General features: G+C 45.0%; 1 protein-coding gene across 4 annotated transcripts in view; it reads left to right on the forward strand.

The window, feature by feature from the left end:
- Positions 1 to 20005, forward strand: part of CTPS2 (CTP synthase 2) — a 234169-nt gene that overhangs the window by 61568 nt on the left and 152596 nt on the right. For all 4 annotated transcript variants that reach the window (XM_088453684.1, XM_088453685.1, XM_088453687.1 and 1 more), the window contains 2 exons: positions 9104 to 9236; positions 14376 to 14464. In XM_088453684.1, coding sequence (XP_088309810.1) covers positions 9104 to 9236; positions 14376 to 14464 — 222 coding nt within the window. The remainder of the gene's footprint in view (positions 1 to 9103; positions 9237 to 14375; positions 14465 to 20005) is intronic.

Here is a 20005-nt window from a genome sequence, read left to right on the forward strand (position 1 = left end):
TATACTATGCACTTTCCTTTCTCTTTCCCTAAGTTCTGTCACATCAAGCCTTATAGCAGGCATTACTATTGCAAATGTCCACTGAACTGAAAAGATTGCTGAGCATAATTCTCCATTAGGTCAGTGGTAGGAAGCCACTTGTGTGTCAGAAAAAGACTGGGCCTATGGTGATTGCATGTAAATGCTTTGTGGTCGCACGGAGAAGTGTTATAATAATCACATAAACAGTTTATCTGTGAGACCCCTGAGGTTGTAAAGGATGACACAATTCACATTGCCAAGTACCTCCCACCTCAGGAGCTGTGCTTGGCCAGGGGTGTAGTGATGCATTTAGCGCCATCATACACCTTTCACCACCTTCATGATCCCAATGGCATCAAGTCACACACAACTCTTCCTTCACATATCTGCTATTATCCTTTCCCAGAGAGGGGGAAATATTTCTTCCCGAGCTGTCTTTCTATTCCAGCATCATATATTATTATATTTAGTGCAGATGTCATTAATCGTTGATGCCACTAAGTATGCCCCAATATGGAGCAAAAACAGACCTATAGCGGGAAATGTAAGATTCTGCGACTCGCAGGCATTGCCGAGATTCCGACAACTCTGCCCGATGCAGTGGTGGAACTGAGTGGTGGGCCCAGGTGCTAGGATATGCTTTGCCTCCCCCCCCCCCATTCCTGGCACCCTGCACCCCAATTTCTCCTCCTCACATCAGTGTCGGACTGGGGCATGAAGGGCCCAGAGTGGAAATGCAGTGGTAGGGGCCCATGCTTAGAATCTTGGCTAACCATTACCGAGTGCATGGTCTTGGCCCCTTAATAAATATATAAAATAAATGCTGCTAGTGCATGATAAAGTACCAGCATAATAACAGCAATACACTGTAGAATATGCACCATAGTCCTGTGCAATATAATGTCAGATATGTATAATGTATAAATCAAGGACAGAGTCTGGATCCTGATCCCTAGAGGAGGGGGGCAGGCCCCTAGGCAGAGGGGCACACTGTCGGTTTCCCTTGTACCCTTGTGGGCCAGTCCGACCCTGTCACATGCAGCCCTGTCTTCACTAACACATCATTCTTCTCCTGATATTCTCTCTGCTGCTGTACTCTCTGCAGTGCGACATCAGTAACATAAATTTATCAAATTATTTATGGTAAATGTACAGTAATAGGCAAAACCAGTGCTGTGGACAAACAAAAGTGAATCCTGTCTCCTCACATAACTGACCCTAAGGATGACATGAGCACAGCTTACTTAATATTTCTCTGAATTTTTCAATAAGAACATTTTGGCCTAGCGGTGCTATGAAAAATATTCTGAAACTCTAGGGTGCAGTGACTAGACCAGGAGTCTTCAACCTTGGCCCTCCAGCTGCTGTGGAACTACACATCCCAGCATGCACTGCCACCTTTTTGATGTAACAGCATGCTAAAACTATGGCAGTGCATGCTGGGATGTGTAGTTCCACAGCAGCTGGAGGGCCAAGGTTGAAGACCCCTGGACTAGACAGTCTCTATATCATGCAGCACTGGTTACTGCTGCTGCAGTAGCAGCATCCTAAATAATGCACATATAGTATGCAAAATAAAAACAGCTTTGTTAAACTTTTTTTCTTCTTCAGGGTCCATAGGGCACCACAGGGATACAATGGGGTGTAGGTAGGACTTGGAGGACCGGACACCAACAGCAAAGCTTTTCAATCCCAGGATGCTCCGGTTTTTACCCCTATACCCCTCCCACAGCCTGAGGGTAACTCAGTTTCGTTGGTGTCCGGCAGGAGCTGGATCACCATTTTAACAGGGGGCTGCTATTAAGCAGCCCAAGCTTATTTTTATGATTTAATTTAGTTTAATTAATTCTACTAATGAGCAGCAGCACGAGACAGTCCTTTGGACGTCTGCACTGCTGCTCCATCACCCTATGCGGCACCGTGACACCATCCCTCGGCTAGGTACTCTCGGCAGGGCTCTGAGGGGGGCCTAGCTAGCGAGGCTCCCCAGACTGCGGCCGAGACTCAAGAGGCAGGTAAAGTGGATCCCCGCTCACAGGGACCCGCGTGTATGCACAGTCTTACCTCCGGTCTTATGAGACAGACTGGAGGCTCTGATGTGGACACCGGTTCGTCCGGGACTCCACTAGACCACCAGGACATTACAAGTACTGGAGCAGAGCATATGTAAGGCTAGGGGACCCGGTGGTTAAAGTCAGCATAGGGGAGAAGGCCCCCTACCCCAGCTCAGGGCGCCATTTCACTGCTCTCTTGCTGCTCCTTGAGCTGCTCCTCCCTCACCCTCCGCCCCCTCTGAGACTCATGGCAGCCATTTTCTGCATTCAGGTGTCCAGGTCTCCCTGTATACCTCTTCCATGGGCCAGGTTATACAGCGCTATAGCTTACCAGCCACTATGGTCTGTGTAGTTTTAGTGGCCACTACAGTTATACTGTATATTCTGCATTGTATGTGACTTATGCTAGCGCTGCATTCTGTTTTCTTTTTCACATGACTGTCGGCTTATACCTTTCCCTTTCTACTACTATAACCCTGGCATACTAAAGGTATAGGGGGTTCATTGTACCTCACATCTCCATATATTTGTGAGGGCTATCACATACTAGATATCACTGTTGCCAACTATACTGTGCCGTATTGCACATACATCTGAGTTGCTCACTGCACTGTGCCAGATTGTGTGTTACATTATTCTTGCAGCTATGTCTGGCAGAGGCAAGACTGACAAGCAGCCTTCTCCACTCTGGTGTCTTGGAAGTCCTCAGCAGGCTTAACTTCAGAGGACATCATTCAGGATGGTCTTTGTGCATCGTGTTATACTGCCCCGGGCCCATCAGCCCCCGTGTCCTCTCCTCAGGATGCATCCTGGCCTACATTTTCACAGGTGCTAGCAAACATTGCAGACCATCTAACGGTCCCTGTAGTAGCTCCCCCTATGGGATGGCCACAGCAGGTACTCCCTGCAAATCCTTTACCTCCCCCATGGGTAGACATACTTTCTACCTCAGGGCAGAGTCTGGCGGATACCTCTACAGCTTTTCAGCATGTGCTGCAAAAAGAGAGACCCCTACCTAGTAAACCTACTAAGTGTGCTGTGTTTTCTTCCCAGTCCACCCAGCTATCAGATTCTGATTTATCATCTGGTGAGGCAGAAGATGCAGACCTCTCTCACTCTGACTCCCCTTCGGGAGATGAGGAACAACCCTCTAAATTGAATATACCACTTGTAAGACCTTTAAAATCTATTCTTCAAATAAAAGAGACAGAACCTGCTCCTAAGACTAAACAGCCATCTTTTAAACGACAAAAGGTAATTTTACCAGACTTTCCTCACTCTGATCAGCTATCTGATCACACGAGTGAGGCATAGAATATGCCCAGTAAAATATTTCAGCTGCCTAAGTTTAAGTTTCTTTTACCCTCTTCCCGCTACTGATTGCACTAAATGCTAAGATCCCCCAGTAGTGGATTCCCACGTGACACGTCTGGTCAAAAATGCTACCTTACCTATCCATACTGCAACCTCCTTGAAGGAGACTACAGATAGAAGGCTGGAAGCTTGTCTAAAATCTATATACTCTTTTACAGGAGCTATTACTCGTCCTGCTAGGGCTACGGCCTGCATGGCTAAGGCCAATGAGAGTTGGGCAAATGCCCTAGAAGAGACATTTCCTTCTGATGCTTCGAGGGAACAGCTGTCCTACATATCTCATATTAGAGTTGCAGCCTCCTATTTGGGTGAAGCAGCTATGGATACGGCTCTCCTAGCCTTCAAGGCATCTGACACTTCTGTAGTAGCCCGCCGTATTGTTTGGCTCCGCTCATGGAAGGCAGATGCGGACTCAAAAAGGCTTTGTAGTCTCTGCCTTATTCAGGTGATATCCTGTTTGGCCCAGAATTTGACAAAATTGTGCCTACCTTGGCAGCTTCCAAGACGGTGTTCCTGCCCTCTACACAAAAAGATACACCCAAGAAAAAGCGCTTCTCAATAGACACATTTACATAAACATGCAAATCCGGTGTGGGCACACACAGAAATGTATAATAATCACCCTTCTCTGTTTATTCCAGGAGAATAAGTTTGCAAGAATATATATTCACCCCAAAATCATATACCAATGTTGGTATCTATAATAGGGTACAGAAACACAGAGAACGGCACATTAATCCTTATTTAGAACAATTAGTGCTAAATTTGTTGCACTTACAAACCAAGATGAATAAGAGGCATATAGTAAATCCCATCAATGTCAGGCAGCGACCATGAGGTTCAATCCATGGACATCTTTAAAACACTTGCATCCCCTTGTTCTCATAGCGTATATGAAAAATATAAAAGGCAAGAAATATAGTGCAAATTATCCTTTAAAAGCAAGTTTTAATTACATATATTGTACTTACAAGAAAAAAGTGAAAAAAAGACATGTAGCAAATATCCACGATGGCGCACAGTAGACCAGATGTCTCAAGATGTTAAAATGGAACACAGGCTCCGGATATCCCAGTCCACCAAGCAAAACTCCCAGGTCCTCTGTACACCAACGATCGTCACCGCCACAGCTTAACGCGTTTCTGCGAAGCCTCGGACGGCGTCCTTTCGTCCTCAAGGAAAAGCTAAAGTCCTTTTCAAGGTATCAAGCATCAACTAAGGCTTCCAAGCCTAGGACCAAACGGGCTACTAGATGTCCATCTAGCAATCTGAGGACAAGCCTTCAGCCTGGGTAAGAGAAGTGGTCTCCCACGGATATGCCCTATCCTTCCTGAGACGACCCCCCCAGCAGTTCTTTTGCACAGGTTCACGATCTGACCCACGCAAGGCCCTGAAAAAATCTCGGTATTACAGCACCGGGTGCGCAGACTACTACACAGTCGCCGAGTGTCAATTCACTCTGCAATGCAGACCTTGGGATCCATGGTGTCATGGTGGAGTTCGCTCAGTTTCACTCCAGGCCCCTACAACACCTGATCCTCTCCAGGTGGAACGGGCTGCCTCATCTGCTCAGATCCCAGATTGAGAGCCTCTCCCCGTAGGTTCGCTTGTAACTAACCTGGTGGCTACAGACGCCCCACTTGAACAAGGGATGCCCCTTTTGGATCCTGGACTGGGTACTCCTAACCACGCTCCACCCGAGGCAGTCTTACCAATCAGTGTCCTAGAACTCCGAGCCATCTACAGAGCTCTCACTCTGGCTCAGGATATTCAGAGCAGGCCAGTACAAGTACAGTCTGAAAAAGCCACAGCAGTGGCCTACCTCAATCACCAAGGAGGCACTCGAAGTCGGGCAGCAATGGCTGAATTGTTCCGCAGTCTCACATGGACCGAACGCCATCTCCGCAGTGTTCATCCCAGTAATTCTCAATTGGGAAGCGGATTTCCTCAGCCGTCACGACTTGCATTCAGGAGAGTGGTCTCTACATCCAGAAGTCTTTCAGCTTCTTCTGGAAAAATGGGCTCTACCACTTGTAGATCTCATGACCTTAAGACACAACCACAAGCTTTCAGTGTATGGAGCCAGGACAAGGCACCCCAACGTGGCCTTCGTGGACGCATTATCTGCGAGGTGGACCTTCCAGTTGGCGTACCTCTTCCCTCCAATATCCCTTCTTCCTCTTCTTCAGAAATTCCAACAGGAAGGGGGCACAGTCCTGTTGGTAGCTCCGGCTTGGCCCAGACGCCATTGATACTCCAGAGGTATGTATCTGTACAATGTATATGCCCAAACAGCAAGCACATATAGAAAGAGGGCAGTGCTTGTAGTAAACAACACAAGAGTACTAATTATAAATGTATTACCATGCAAATCGTAACAATATCTAAATCAACTTTCACATACATAAACTTCCGGGAGTGGGGGATCATAAAAAGTTGACAAAACACATATATTACCAAAAAGTAAAAAAATATATAATAATGATAAAACATATTATGCATTAATAAGAAAAAAATAAATGAAAATAAAACAGCTCGTGACCAAATCATACGGCTCTTAATTCCACACTGGATCACTGTCCCATATGGCCTCAGTGTAATTCACTATAGTCCATTTGTACTCTGATCATCTAGACCTGGCCCACCTGACTCTTGAGACATCCCTCCTAAGGTCTAAGGGATTTTGTAGCTCTGTGGTACAGACCATGATCAGAGCTCATAAACCGGCCTCTCTCAGGATTTATCACTGGGTATGGCATACATATTTCCAGTGGTGTGCCCCTAAAAGTTATGACCCTCAAGTTTTTAAAGTTTCTAGAATACTTGCCTTTCTTCAGGCTGGATTGGATCTTGGACTCCGCCTAGCATCTCTGAAAGTGCACGTCTCTGCTCTGTCCATCTGGTTCCAGCACAGAATTGCTCCTCGATCGGATGCTTACACCTTCCTGCAGGGTGTTCTATGTATACAACCTCCCTTTATCCCTCCCGTGGCTCCGTGGGACTTGTCAGTGGTTCTCGACGCACTTCAGGAACCTCCATTCGAACACTTGGAATCAGTGGATGTCAAGTGGCTCACTGCGAAGACTCTGTTTCTTCTGGCTATAGCATCTGCCCGTAGGGTATCTGATTTAGGGACGCTTTCACGTCGCTTCCCCTTTTTAATCTTTCATCAGGACATGGCTGTTCTTAAGGCGGGTATCCACTTATAGATATACAAACGAGAGCACGATTACGACATTGCTGTCGTGCTCTCGTTTGTATATGTAGTGATGTGCCTAGACGGAACGTTCACTCGTTCAGTCCGGGCACATCCCTCATCCCCGCACATGCTGATCCTGACGATATCGTCAGGTTGACCAGCATGTACGGGCGATGTCGGAAGCGACCAGCGGGCATGCACTTCACTGGTCGCTTCCGACCAAAACATGCCCGATGCATGCACGATTTGCAAGCGATTGCACGATAACGACATTATCGTGTAATCGCCTGGTTTATTCGCTAAGTGGATACCCCCCTTTAGAATGCGCCCGGGTTTCCTTCCCAAAGTAGTTTCTCGTTTCCACATTAATGAGGAAATTGTGGTTTCGACCTTTCAATTACCAGACCTCTCGGCTGGTGTGGCCTCTCCGGATGTGGTACGTGCTCTAAAGATCTAGGTGGACCGCTCTAGTTCCATCAGGAAATCAGACTCCCTCTTCATCTTTTATGGATTCCATAAGTAGGGATGGCCAGCTAGCATACAGACTCTGGCCAGATGGATTCGCATGACTATCTCACAGGCTTACGCGCAGACTGGCCTTCCTTTGAGCAGCTACAGTATCTGCTCATTCTACTCGCTCTGTGGGTCCCTTGTAGGCAGCCCACCATGGCGCCTCTGCTGAACAACTATGCAAGGCGGCTACATGGTCTTCTGTCCACACCTTTCTTAGGTTCTATGCCTTTGATACATTTGCCTCTCAGGATGCTTCCTGCAGGCGCAGGGTTCTCCTCTCAGCTCAGGAAACATCCCTGCCCTTGAACAACTGCTTTGGGACATCCCCATTGTCTCCCTGTGGAGCCCTATGGACCCTGAAGAAGAAAAGGAGAGTTATGGTAAAACTTACCCTTGTTAACCCTCTTTCTTCGAAGTCCATAGGGTCCACAGGGCACCCACCCTGACGCACCTGGCTTCTATGAGTTTCTTCTCGTGGTCACTTGTTTCCTTCTCTGTGTGAGAGTATGATTCTTCAGTGTACCAGTCTTCCTTCTCTCCTATCCTGCTCCTGCCTGGGGCTTGTTAACAAAACTGAGTTGCCCTCAGGCTGTGGACGGAGTATAGGGGGAAGGACCAGAGCATCTTGGGATTGAAAAGCTTTGCTGTTGGTGTCCGGTCCTCCAAGTCCTACCTACACCCCATTGTCTCCCTGTGGACCCTATAGACTTCAAAGAAAGAGTTAACACCATAGCTCTCCTTTTTTTTTTGTGTGTGCCTACCTAGTCCTGCTGCAGCGCAGGGAAATGGCTGCCTCTGCTCCTCTGATCTTCCAGCTCCTTCCATCCACAGAAGGCACCAAGAACATCAGCCAGCGCAGCCGCACTATGGTTGGTATGAATGGAAAGAAGCCGGGAGGGACCCGAACTTCCGTCCGGGATCCGAACTTCAGGCAATGGCAGCGGCTCCATACTGTGGGTCCCGGGAGACACTGGCGGCGGGTGCATGGCACTGTTGGATGCAGACGGCTATGGGCCCCGGTGCAAGGCACCGGGTGCACCGACGCTAGTTCCGCCATTGGTCCAATGTTTTAAAGTGGCAACCTTTTAAAAGGCAAAACCAGGTTAGTTATGCCTTTTAAATGATTGCCACTTTAAAATATCGGGAAGACTCGCTGGAATCTCTATGATGGCTACAAGTCGCAGGTTATTACATTTCCCCCTACAGGTCTTTTTTTGCCCCATAGTGGCATCAAACGATTAATGACATCTGCATTAAATATAATAATATATGGTGCCGGAATAGAAAGACAGCTTGTGAAGAAATATTTCCACCTCACTGAGAGAGGATCAAACGGTCAGACCTGCCTGTGTTTACCTAACCCCTCCCCCCGTTACCTCCTCCAAACGCTGACTACATGTCATTTACTTTGTAAAGGGATCCTCTGTGCGCACGTAATCGTAATGCAATCACGACAAATGCACAGTGTGACTTGCATGCATGCGCAATTGCAAATAATCACTCGATCTGCGTAAATATCGGCATTTCGTCTGATGCTGAATCAGGCCCATAGTGCGTACACACTAAGCAAACCTCGAAACGACTGCACAATATATTGTATAGTTGCATCGCATATGATTATTCGTTACCCCTGTCAACACTATACGGCCATCTTCCGGTTGAGCATACACACTTCACAACTTGCTCAAAATCGTTAAAGATGTCTTTTCATCTGCCGTGCAATACAGCAGATGAGAAGATGTGAGGAACTATGCACGGGAGGACGCAAAAGTGCGTACACATTAGACGATGTGGACGATATGTCATTCCAGTTCGGCTCAAAATGACAATTCGTCCTATATATCGTCTAGTGTGTACCCAGCTTTACAATATCCTGTTATTTGTAATATTATATGATGAGGTATACAATACATTGTGTGGTAATTGTAACCATTTCCATCAGATATGAAAGATTACAGCAGACCTGCTCAATTGCACTGGTTGGAAAGTATACAAAACTGAGTGACTGCTACGCATCCGTCTTCAAGGCTCTAGAACACTCTGCTCTGGCCATTAATCACAAGCTGAATTTAATGGTAAGCGCTGCCTTTCCTGTGCTCAGGTCTTTCAGACAGTATTCACTGCACGTTCTGGTTGCTGAACTATAAGGTTCTACCTGATTGAGTAACAATTACATTTACTAAAAGTAATGTCTTGGGAAGCATCAGAAACTCTTATTTTCAAATGAGCAAATCTGTGAAGATGATGCAGTATAATGATTATTATTATGATTGCTATTATTAACAGTAAATATGTATAGTGCATACATAATAGTTACAGAGAATATTCAATCATTCACAGCAGTTGGAACCCCAGTGGGTGCTTCACATGAAGACCTTGGGCAAAATTTACTAAGCTGCAGGTTCTAAACCCCATCGGTTTGGTGGCTGTTTGAAGGCGGGTTCTAAACCCCGGGGGTTTGGCAGCGGTTTCTAAATGACAGTCCTGTTCTATTCTATCATAAATTTTGTTTTGACAGCGGTTTTGCAGCAGTTTTGGCCTTAGTAAATCTGTGGATAGCAAAACCATCACCAAACCGCTGGGGTTTAGAACCTGCCGCTCAGTAAATTTTGCCCCTTGACTTAAAAGTTGCCTATACTGGGGGAGGGTTAAATTATTTTTGATTGAAAAAATAAGTTAATGAGATGCTTGATTGAATATTTATTCTAGGAAACGGAAACTCGCTATAGCAGCTCATTGTTCTAGGAAATGTGAGTCAGGAGAATACTTTTCAATATTATGGGGATGATTCTGAGCCGGACCTATCTCTTTTCTCGCATGCAACTAGTGAGTTTAGTATACAGCGTACGAGCAGAAGCGAATTTACGCATTTTTCGTGCCTCCATCCAATTGTGAGTCAGATGGATCTTTGGCGGATCTTGCTTTGTGTGAAAAGAACGTTTCAGGGTGGGAACTGGACTGCGACAATGTGACCGCATGGAACTGTTCTGTCTTGTGGGAGTGTAATGGAGTGTCTGTGCTATTCTGAGTAGTTTGTACGGAGAAGGGAAGCTGCTTCAGGAGGATCTCTTGCACTCAGCATGGGACTGTATATACTAATAATGACGGCTGTGACCGTAGATGGAAATACAGTGGGTGGTGCGGCTTCTTGCTTGAAGCTGCGCGGATACTCTCATCAGCCTAAGGGAAACTTGCATTAGCTAGATAGTAAATCAGGCTGCCGTTGCATTATGCAAGAACCGCCACTGTGCGTCCAACTCAGGATCATCCAGTGTACAGTATGAGTACAGATGTATCCTTACACATCTTTGCTGTAGTTGCACAAAAAAGCCCCTTTTGGCGTGCCAAGTACCTGAGACTCTGCTAGCGCCGGGCGTCTTTTTGCATCTTTATTCAGCGAACATGCGTCTAAGTCGCACTGTGATGCGACTAGGACACACCAGCAGACTCTACCGATTAATTTCATATTCGACACCATTATATCCGCATTCGGTATGAAATACCGGCTGACGCATGGCCGGCAGTTCGATTCCCGGCAGCGTCAGCCCGACAGATGCAGAGATCCGAACAGCGCTGGAAATCCTGATCGTCCCTAGGTAATTACAATCTAACCTAACCCCCCTAACCCTAACCCTCCTTAGGGGTGCCTAACCCTAACCTCCCCCCCTGTGCCTAACCCTAACCTCCCCCCCCTGTACCTAAACCTCACCCCCCTTCCCCTAGCCTAAACCTAAGTCCCCCGGGGGGTGCCGAACCCTAACCCCCCTCTTCCCCTAGCCTAACCCTAACCCTCCCGGGGGGTGCCTAACCCTAAGTCCCCCCCGGGTGCCCTAAACCTAACTCTCCCCCCCACGGCTGTCCGCTCGTGGCGCCCGGCATCCCTTCGATCGGGATGCTGGGTGCCGGTCTCCCGGTGTCGAAAAAATTACAAGCATCTAGATTTAGACGCCTGTCATTTAACCCTCGCCGGGGTAAAGCAATCAGGAAGCCAGCTGTCGGGCTTACGTCAGCCGGTTCCCCGATTGAATCCCATTTTATCTGTGTGCGACTGAGTCCTTGATACAAAGTGCTACAATGTAGCGGCCGCAGCTGTTTTCATTCCAAGTTCCGTATTGCTTCATATACAGACTCATGTGCCCACAGATATATGTCGCATATCAAATTAATCAACACAGTCTGCTGGTGCATCCTTGTCACATTGCAATTTAAACACATTTTCGGGGAAGAAAGACACCCGGCGCTAGCAGAGCAGCACAGGACCTGGCGGCTCACTCTTGCCAGGCAAGGCGCACTGCGTAGTGTTTTGGGCTAGATGCATGAGGACACATCTGTAGTTGAGTAAGAATATTCAGTGGTGTACAGGAGGGCTCTGTTACTGTGAGCTACCCCAACCAACCTAGAGAGATCTTGCACTGCAGCTGTGAAACACTCTGAAATTACCTTTGCAAAGAGAAATATACAGGAATGCCAGTGATCAGGTCACAATGTTCTGTCCCTTGATGGTCTTTCTTCACAAGTTGGCACTTTAGTGAGTTTTACATCTATGCAAATAAATGAAATTCACTTGGCACATGTGCACCTTGATGAGCAAGACTAAAGACATATTCTCCGCCTATAAAGGTACATACAGTATTTATCACCCAGTTTTCCCAACTGTCCCGGTTCTGCAAGAATGATACATTCCCATGATGTTTATTGCAATTATGTTGGGAAACATCTAAAAAATGTTTGATAATGAGTGGATCAAGATTGCAAATCCTAATTAACATGCCCTGATGAATCTACTGTGAGATAGTCTGCAGGGTAAGGTGAAAGGAGCAGGAGCAAAACTAACTTTAATAAGACAAATATATACAGGTTGATGTTAACTAGAAATGTAACCCAGAGCATCCTACTGCAGTCACTGAGGAGCACTGATAAACTTTAATGAATGTTAGGCACAGTGTGGGGACACACAGAGGTAATTTCTAAATTAAATTTGGTATATTTTAGGCATGTTGCTCCAAATTAATATAAATTGCTATATATAAATTACATCAGTTACATCTTCAGGCAATGTACTGTGCTCGAGAACTTTACATGTAGTTAAAAGCTAACAGTGCTTGTACAGTAAGTACATCTGTGACTGCCGAGTATTTAGCTTATAGTGGTGAATAGTTCTTGTACAGTAGAAGCTTGTTACTAACAATGGAGCACCAAAAGCCAAATGTTTCCTTATACCTCCGTATTGCATGACTGCCGGTTTGTGCCTACAAGCACACTACCCCCTGCGCACTGAGCAAGGCCTGCAGTCACCTGGTGTATGAGTTTTAAGATGTAACTTAGCTGATTTAAGTGTTTTGTGAGTGCCTTGCTTTTATGGGGATGTAGTTATGAGAGGTCTCAATACGGACATCCGAATCCCGGCAAGGGTCTCAAGATAGGCGTCGAAATGCAGACGCCTATCTTAATCCCGATGCTGGAAAGCCGAAGGACATCAGACCGAATGAGGTAAGTCCGGGGCGACCTTAGTGTTAGCAGCTGGGGGGGTTAGGTTTAGGGAGCATAGTGGGGTTAAGGTCAGATTTTGAGGGGGGATAGGCACCCCTAAGGAGGAAGGTTAGGTACTCCGGGGGGAGGCTAGGGTGAGGTACTAGGGGGGGAGGTTAGGGTTAGGCACCACTAAGGGAGGGATAGGGGGGAGAGCGGTAGGAATAGGGTACACGCGTGCCCTGCCGGGATCTTCTCCCTTCGGGCTGCCAGCATCGGGATATGAACTGGTGGCTATTCAGTCACTAGGACTTCATACCCATTCCATTTTATGTATGTTGCTTCTTACACTGCAGCCATTTTTTTCAGTGTGCTTTTCCATAAAGTAGTTAATATTAAACTCACATGGCATGTTAGCATGTGCCAAAAGATGCTATTGGGATTCCTCACTAAAGGGACAATGCTATGTTGAATGCGGATCATGCATGTTTGCGCTCTGTGCATGCTCTGTAATGAAGTGCTCACAACTACAGGTGATTCAAAGTCACGTAACTCAGGGCCTGATTCAATAAGGATCGCAATTCTGCTTATACACACGCACCGCAGTTGCTAATATCAGTGGTGCTATTTAAATGTTTGCATTCACATTGCGAACGCAGCCTGACATAAGGAAGCCCACTTCCCCTTACTCACATTCATATACTAGGGCAACATTGCGAAACAATCGATAACATCGGACCCATATAAATATGCCCACATGCATCTATCCTACGTGCGCTACAAGTTGCGCCACACATAACGCGGGAGCTCAGAGTGACTCGGTAGCGCCGAATGTCTTTTCGTGCGTGTTTTTACTTTCAAATGCATCTTATTCGCACAATAAGAGTAGATAGCACAAGCAGTTTCTGCTGATTAAAATGACATGCAGCATGCCTATGTTCTCTGCGCGAGTGCGGGTGTAACTGCATGCGAAACGCTATGTTACAGTGTCAGCGGCTATAACACTGTAACGTAGTATTTCGCATGCAGATACACCCGCAGTTGCACACATTTTAAGCATCAGAAGCTGCTTGTCCGTCCTATTCACATCGTTGTGTGAATAAAACGCATTTGAAGGTAAAAAGACACATGAAAAGCTTTCAGCGCTACTGAGTCACGCCACGGCCTTGGCGAGATTCAAAGGGCTGTTTAAAGCGCCAGGAAGATAGTTGTATGTGGACCCATCTATATGCACACTTGCACAAGCCCTGACCTTACTCAGAAATTGCTAGCAGCCACGCACACTACTAGTGCTATGGCTACTTATGTCCACACAGTTGCTAATTTATGCAGGCTCCTGCAACGGCCTTGAAACGCACTGGCAGGCCTGCATTCGCCTGCCAGTGCGACGGATCGACACGATATAGGTGCTATATTGTGCCGTGTATGGTCATGATACCTGATATCATGCTGCACGCTCCCACGGGGTCGTACATCGCATCCCCAGGTCTTCCTGCAAAACCATCTGATCTGAGATGCGATGTACGATCCCATTCAGATGAAGGAGGGGGAAGCCGGCATATCGTGCGGTCTGCGGGGACCACACGATTGCCGGCAGTGACAGCACGATCCGTCTGCCGACCTTAAGGATAGGCAACAGAGTAAAAGAGTTTAAAACAGTTTCCAATGTAACAGTTGGCATTTACAAATGTTCATAGTGCATTTTATAATATTAATGAGTCATATTGTTTGTCATCTTACCTTAGTATATAGATTCTACTGAACTGGAACCTTCAACTAAAGCTGAGGATCCTGTGAAATTCCACAAGGCCTGGGAAAAGTTGTGTAAAGCTCAGTAAGTCACATTTATCACATGTATTGTGGTATGTTTTGAGAAGACAACTGGTTCTTTAAACTGTCCTTTTATCCACAATGCTTTATATGACTAAAGGAATGAAGTCTACTAGTGTCCCACTGTGCGGGAGAGAACATGCAGTGTTCCCCACAACATCTGGTCCTCACAAATGTTTGCTTTGTTTAGCATGGCAGGGTCAGTAGGAACCCGCTGTAGTAACATCATGGGGACTATCTAGCGTAGTGTGACTAAACCAGCATTCCCAGCACTCTACATAAGGTGATACCTGCTGTGTATGGATTTGGTTTGCTACCAATTTTCAATTATTGGGTGCTAAAGTTAAATAAATGCTGTTTGTTACCTAAGGTCGAATCTATTTCTGACTCCCATGGGGCTGCTAGAGAGTAATTTCAGTTATTTGAGTGAAGTTTTTGCCCTGGGGTGCCCTTAAAGTTAATATGTACAGATTATTTTAATATGCTTTGGTGCATAGGAATGGATGATTGAAGATCTCAGATTGATCTGCTGGATCAATGCAGAATCAGTACATTCACATCAAATAAGGTAGATGACCATCGGGGGAAATGGCATTGATCTCTCTATGCATCGATATTTTGTGCATGGGCAATTAAATATCTTCCTGCAGAGCTTTCTGGGGATATACAGTACACCTGGGTGGATAGAGGACAGTCACAAAGCAACAAAAACACATAGGGAAAGAGACCTAACATTGGGACTAGGGATGTGAAATGGAGAACTGGTGGGCAGTGAGATGAAAGGATGATAGAATGTGAATATAGAATTAAATGAACACACAGTAATGGGGGAACAAGGTGATGTAATTACACTGTGGAGAGACACAACATAATGGAAATAGAAGAAGACTGGAGGAGGTCCACAATAATGGGATGGAAATGCAGGGCCAGAATCTGTATATCAAGGTGTGATGTTAGATAATGAAATGAGAGGAAAGCAGCAATGCAATATAAATGGATTTGCATCTAGAAATAGAAAAATAATATTAATCTCAGTACATACACTACACACTGTCTGTCTTATATATAAACTATAGCAGGGCTGCTACTTTATCTTCTCAGAGCTAATCTGAGCGGCAGGGAAAGCGTATCAGAAGACACTAAGAACTTCTCTCAGTCTTTCAGAGAGTCTCACCTTGCTAGGACAGCCTCCAATGAGCAGAAAGCTGGTAAATAAACCGCTATCTCTGGGAAAGAAAATCATTGGTAAATTGATACATCATACCTTGGTATCAATCCAAACATCGACCAGGAGATATATCTTTTTTGATTCATCGACCTTTGATATCCTTCTATATGGCTGTATTATAACATTGCATATAGGACCTGATACTGAGTCGCACGCAATGCTGATATTCACGTAAATCGTTGATAATTTTCAGCTGCGCATGCCACTAAGTCATTAAAAAGCCACACATTGCAAGCATCCCGTGGTGTGTACACACAAAGGCACAGTTGCGATTAAGACACACAGTATCCTTGTCTTGGAAATGTGCTGGGCGTCCCTTCAGATGCACAGTGATGGTCCGTCTAACGGTCATATTATGGGCGTGTTGTGGATCTTGTTGCATACGCAGACACTTAATTGCTCACATTGGAGGCCATACTATGCCGGAGAATCTGCACCTAGCATGGGGCTGGTGCAAGTTTCGATGGTGTGACCGATGGTAGCGTCTAAAGGCGACCAACCGATATTACAAAATAAAAGGTGCTCAGAGTAGCCACCTTAGTCCTTGCAAACGCGAACACATGGGTGTACTCTAGTGAAGGACTTGTAGCAGTGTTAGCATAAAGTTGACCCACTATACCGGCAAAAGATACACACAGGAAGGTGGCAGCATTTGATACAGAATCAGCCCTTTAGTTCCACAGTGCCACTTGTGAAAATAAGTAACACGACTGCTGGAGAAACCAAAAATGTTCTTTGTTTACTTTTTGTTTAGAAAACAAGAAGCACAGTACGTTATATTAATACACCCAAAGGCATCATGCTAATGGCTTTGAAGTAGCCGATGCTCTCAGCTTTCTGGAAGATTGAAAATGCAGGTGTGTCCTGTTAGAAAGGTTTCATGACAAAGGTGACTGCATCCAGAAAATGGTTCAGCGTCACTTAAACCTAGGTTCATCTCACACATTAATGAGACTCAGCAGAGAAGGAATAATCAGACATGGAAATATAATTCTCTTAAAAAGTTCAATGTGTCCATTTCTACATTAGACTCATAATCTAGTTGGTCTCTGTTGTTTTATTGACTTTCAGAGTCACAACAGAGTTTCTAGGCACCCAGATGCTGCACTCTGCACTTCAAAAATGTTTTCAATAGTGGAGGGTTCTGAGCAAGTTTGAACAGAAAATATAATGGTGCATTAGGCTTGGAAGTTTTATATCATTCTATTACAGCGTACTGGAGGTGCTGCCATTGTGCAGGTAATTAATGGGCTTGTTTTTGTACAAAAGAAGAAGTGGCTGCACGTTCAATATACCTTGGCACCATATCTGATTATATCTATATTATGTGTTCACTAGGAGGCCTCTATGTCTGCTCATCTATTATGTTTTGGGGACAGCAGTGCTGCCAGCCAAGCAGGGGGGAAATTAATTTTATTTATGTGCCCATTTGGATTGCTCACAGCCAATTTCTCCTCCACTGACCTAATGTTATTTTCCTAAATGTTGTCCAGTAGCTTTAATCCATTTGTAGAACATCTAAATTTGTTATCTGTTTGCCCATATACGTATCATAAAATATTAACAATGTATATATGTAATATTGTTGCAAAAACATTTTTAAATGATAATGGTTTGAATAGTAGCCATCATTATCATTAGTATTGTCAGCAATATCTTCAGCCAAATGCTCTCAAACAGCACTACGCACCCTGGTGCTTTGTGGCCACAGTGCAGATGATACACCTGTGGTACAGTGGGAGTGATAACATTTCTAGAATCAAACCTCATCTAATCGGTGACTATGATTTTACAAATCTATTATACTGTGATCCGGCTGCATAGCACACGCAATGTCCCCGTTGGGTGTAATAAACCAATTATAGTAATACCTAACCGCAATACTCGTCCAGTCACAGTATGTTATACTGTGTCTAAACTTACATATTATTTTTTATATAGTGCTCAATAATGTTTCAATGTGCATGAATCCATGTATCCACACTTCATTTGAATTAGTAGCAATCGGCAACAGTGTTTCAATATTTCTGCTAGTAATACTAGCGTTACTGCCTGAGTAGATTATATACAGATCAATTCTTGCATTTTCTCTGTAACTATTAATATCAAATAAGTCACATTAATAAGATCTGTGGCAGATATTATGGTGGTAATATACCACTAAGGAACTGCTGATATATGTTAAGGAAATAAAGACACCAGTACATTAGATAATAGATCTTCTTAAAGCAAAATCCCTTAATTAACCAGACATTATTATATAGCAAGACACCAATAATAAATAATTGCTTACTGATAGATGAGATCTTGTACTATTATTGGTACCTAACAAATAAGTTTCTATGTACTATACATCAATGATTATATTAGTACAGTGTACGCATGAGAAACAAATCAATTAACACATCGATTATAATAACTGTATTTATCCCATTATCTCTGGTCACATATGGGAATGGAGATGTGCGGGTTCACTTACTAACTGAACCTCTTATTTCGAATATAATTATTATCCTTCCCTAGTATCAATTGCAGAGCTCCGCAAGAGTTAATTCCCATTTACAGAGCATGGATATCTATTAATATTAACAGTAAAGAAATAAAACACACGGCAGGGTTTATTTTTGAATTTATTTCACTTATTACAAATAGTTACACAATTATTATTTTTTGTTTCATCTTTTAACCTTTATTTCGCTGGATCAGGTTCCTCTTGGAACTTTTTTAATGCATACCTAATAAAGAATCATATATTTTATTACTATTTTCAGTCCTGTGCACCACACATTAAGACAAACCTTTTATTTTCTCTTACTAATATTGAGATACGTAACCTCCAAGGAATATTAAAAACCTAAACCTCCCATTGCGTAATACAGTAACATTCATTCTTAAATACCGCAAACACATAATACGGCTTGAAAACTGTGTACCGACTCAGGGCCTGATTCAGAGCCGGACGCTCTGACCAGAGCGCTCACTCTGAATCAGGGCCCTCCTACCTCAACTTGGAGCGGCCTCTTGGACGCTCGCATAGCTGTGGGTTACCACCCACCGCTTATGCTAGCGTCCATGATGATGGTCAAGACCATCGCGACCATCGGGCTTGCGACGAGACCCTGCGGTAGGGTCTCGTTGCCGCAAGCCCTGGAGTGATTTTGGCTCTATCAGAGCCAAAATCACTCCCACTGACATCACTAGTGATGTCCGTGGGGCCGAACCCAGACGGTAGGCGTTCCCATGGGAACGCCTCCGTCTGGCAGCCACGCCCCCGGCATGCCCACCAAAGTGCTGTCACTCACCATCGAGTGCGAGACCTCGAGCAAGCCGGGTCTCGCGCATGCGCACGACGGAGCTCCCTCCGTCGTGCGCATGCGCACTTGGGCACCATCGACCCGCTTGTGAGCGTACAGCGCTCGCGAGCGGGTCAGAATCAGGCCCTCAGGCCTTAGAGAAGGCGCTTAAAAGAGTGTGAGTGAAGAGTCCCGGGCAACAACACCTTCCTCCAGTGTAAACTTCTCCAGGACCCCGATAGGTAGCAGTAGCAGACACAGATGTGTGTTATAAGAGATAGACAGTAATTAGATAGACACTGTCTAGGTAGACATCAGATGTTAGACAGACAATTGGTCAACAGGGACAAAAGGTCAACATATAAGAAGGTCGACAGGTACAAATGGTCAAAAGGTCAACACAAAAAAATGGTTGCTGCGTGATTTTTTTTTTGGTTTTTTTAGCCCTAATCTTCACCCTAACCCTCCCTCCTGGTGCCTAACTGTTGGGGTAAGTGCCTAACCCTCCAGTAAGTGCTTAAACCTAAAAAACTAAAAAAAATAATGTGTAGACCATTTCGATGTCGACCTTTTGACCCTGTCTACATTTGTACCTGTCGTCCTTCTTACATGTCGACTTTTAGTGTGTCGACATTTTGTCCCTGTCAACCTTTTGTCCCTGTCGACCTATTGACTGTCTTAACATAAGGTGTCTATCTAGACATTGTCTGTCTGATTACTGCCTATCTAGAGTATGGAACCCACACACACCAACGCGTTTTGAACCAAGTCTTTATCAAGGTGTGTCTCCCAGAGCCACTGATAGGCTTTATATACCCCTAATTATCTCCCGTCCCCTGTGACCTCAAAATAGGGGCGGGTTTAGGAAAACCCTGTGTGGTCTCCTTTCTGTGTCCAACAACATAACTCTATAGTATCCTATCCAACAGAGCACACATTGTACACATCATGTATATATACATTTGTGTACAATACCTTTAGGAAACCTCTAAAAATTATGCCATACACTGGTGTGCGTTCCAGG

The sequence above is a fragment of the Taudactylus pleione genome, unplaced genomic scaffold, assembly GCF_031769625.1.
Source record: "Taudactylus pleione unplaced genomic scaffold, aTauple2 ptg000585l, whole genome shotgun sequence".
NCBI classification, from domain to species: domain Eukaryota; kingdom Metazoa; phylum Chordata; class Amphibia; order Anura; family Myobatrachidae; genus Taudactylus; species Taudactylus pleione.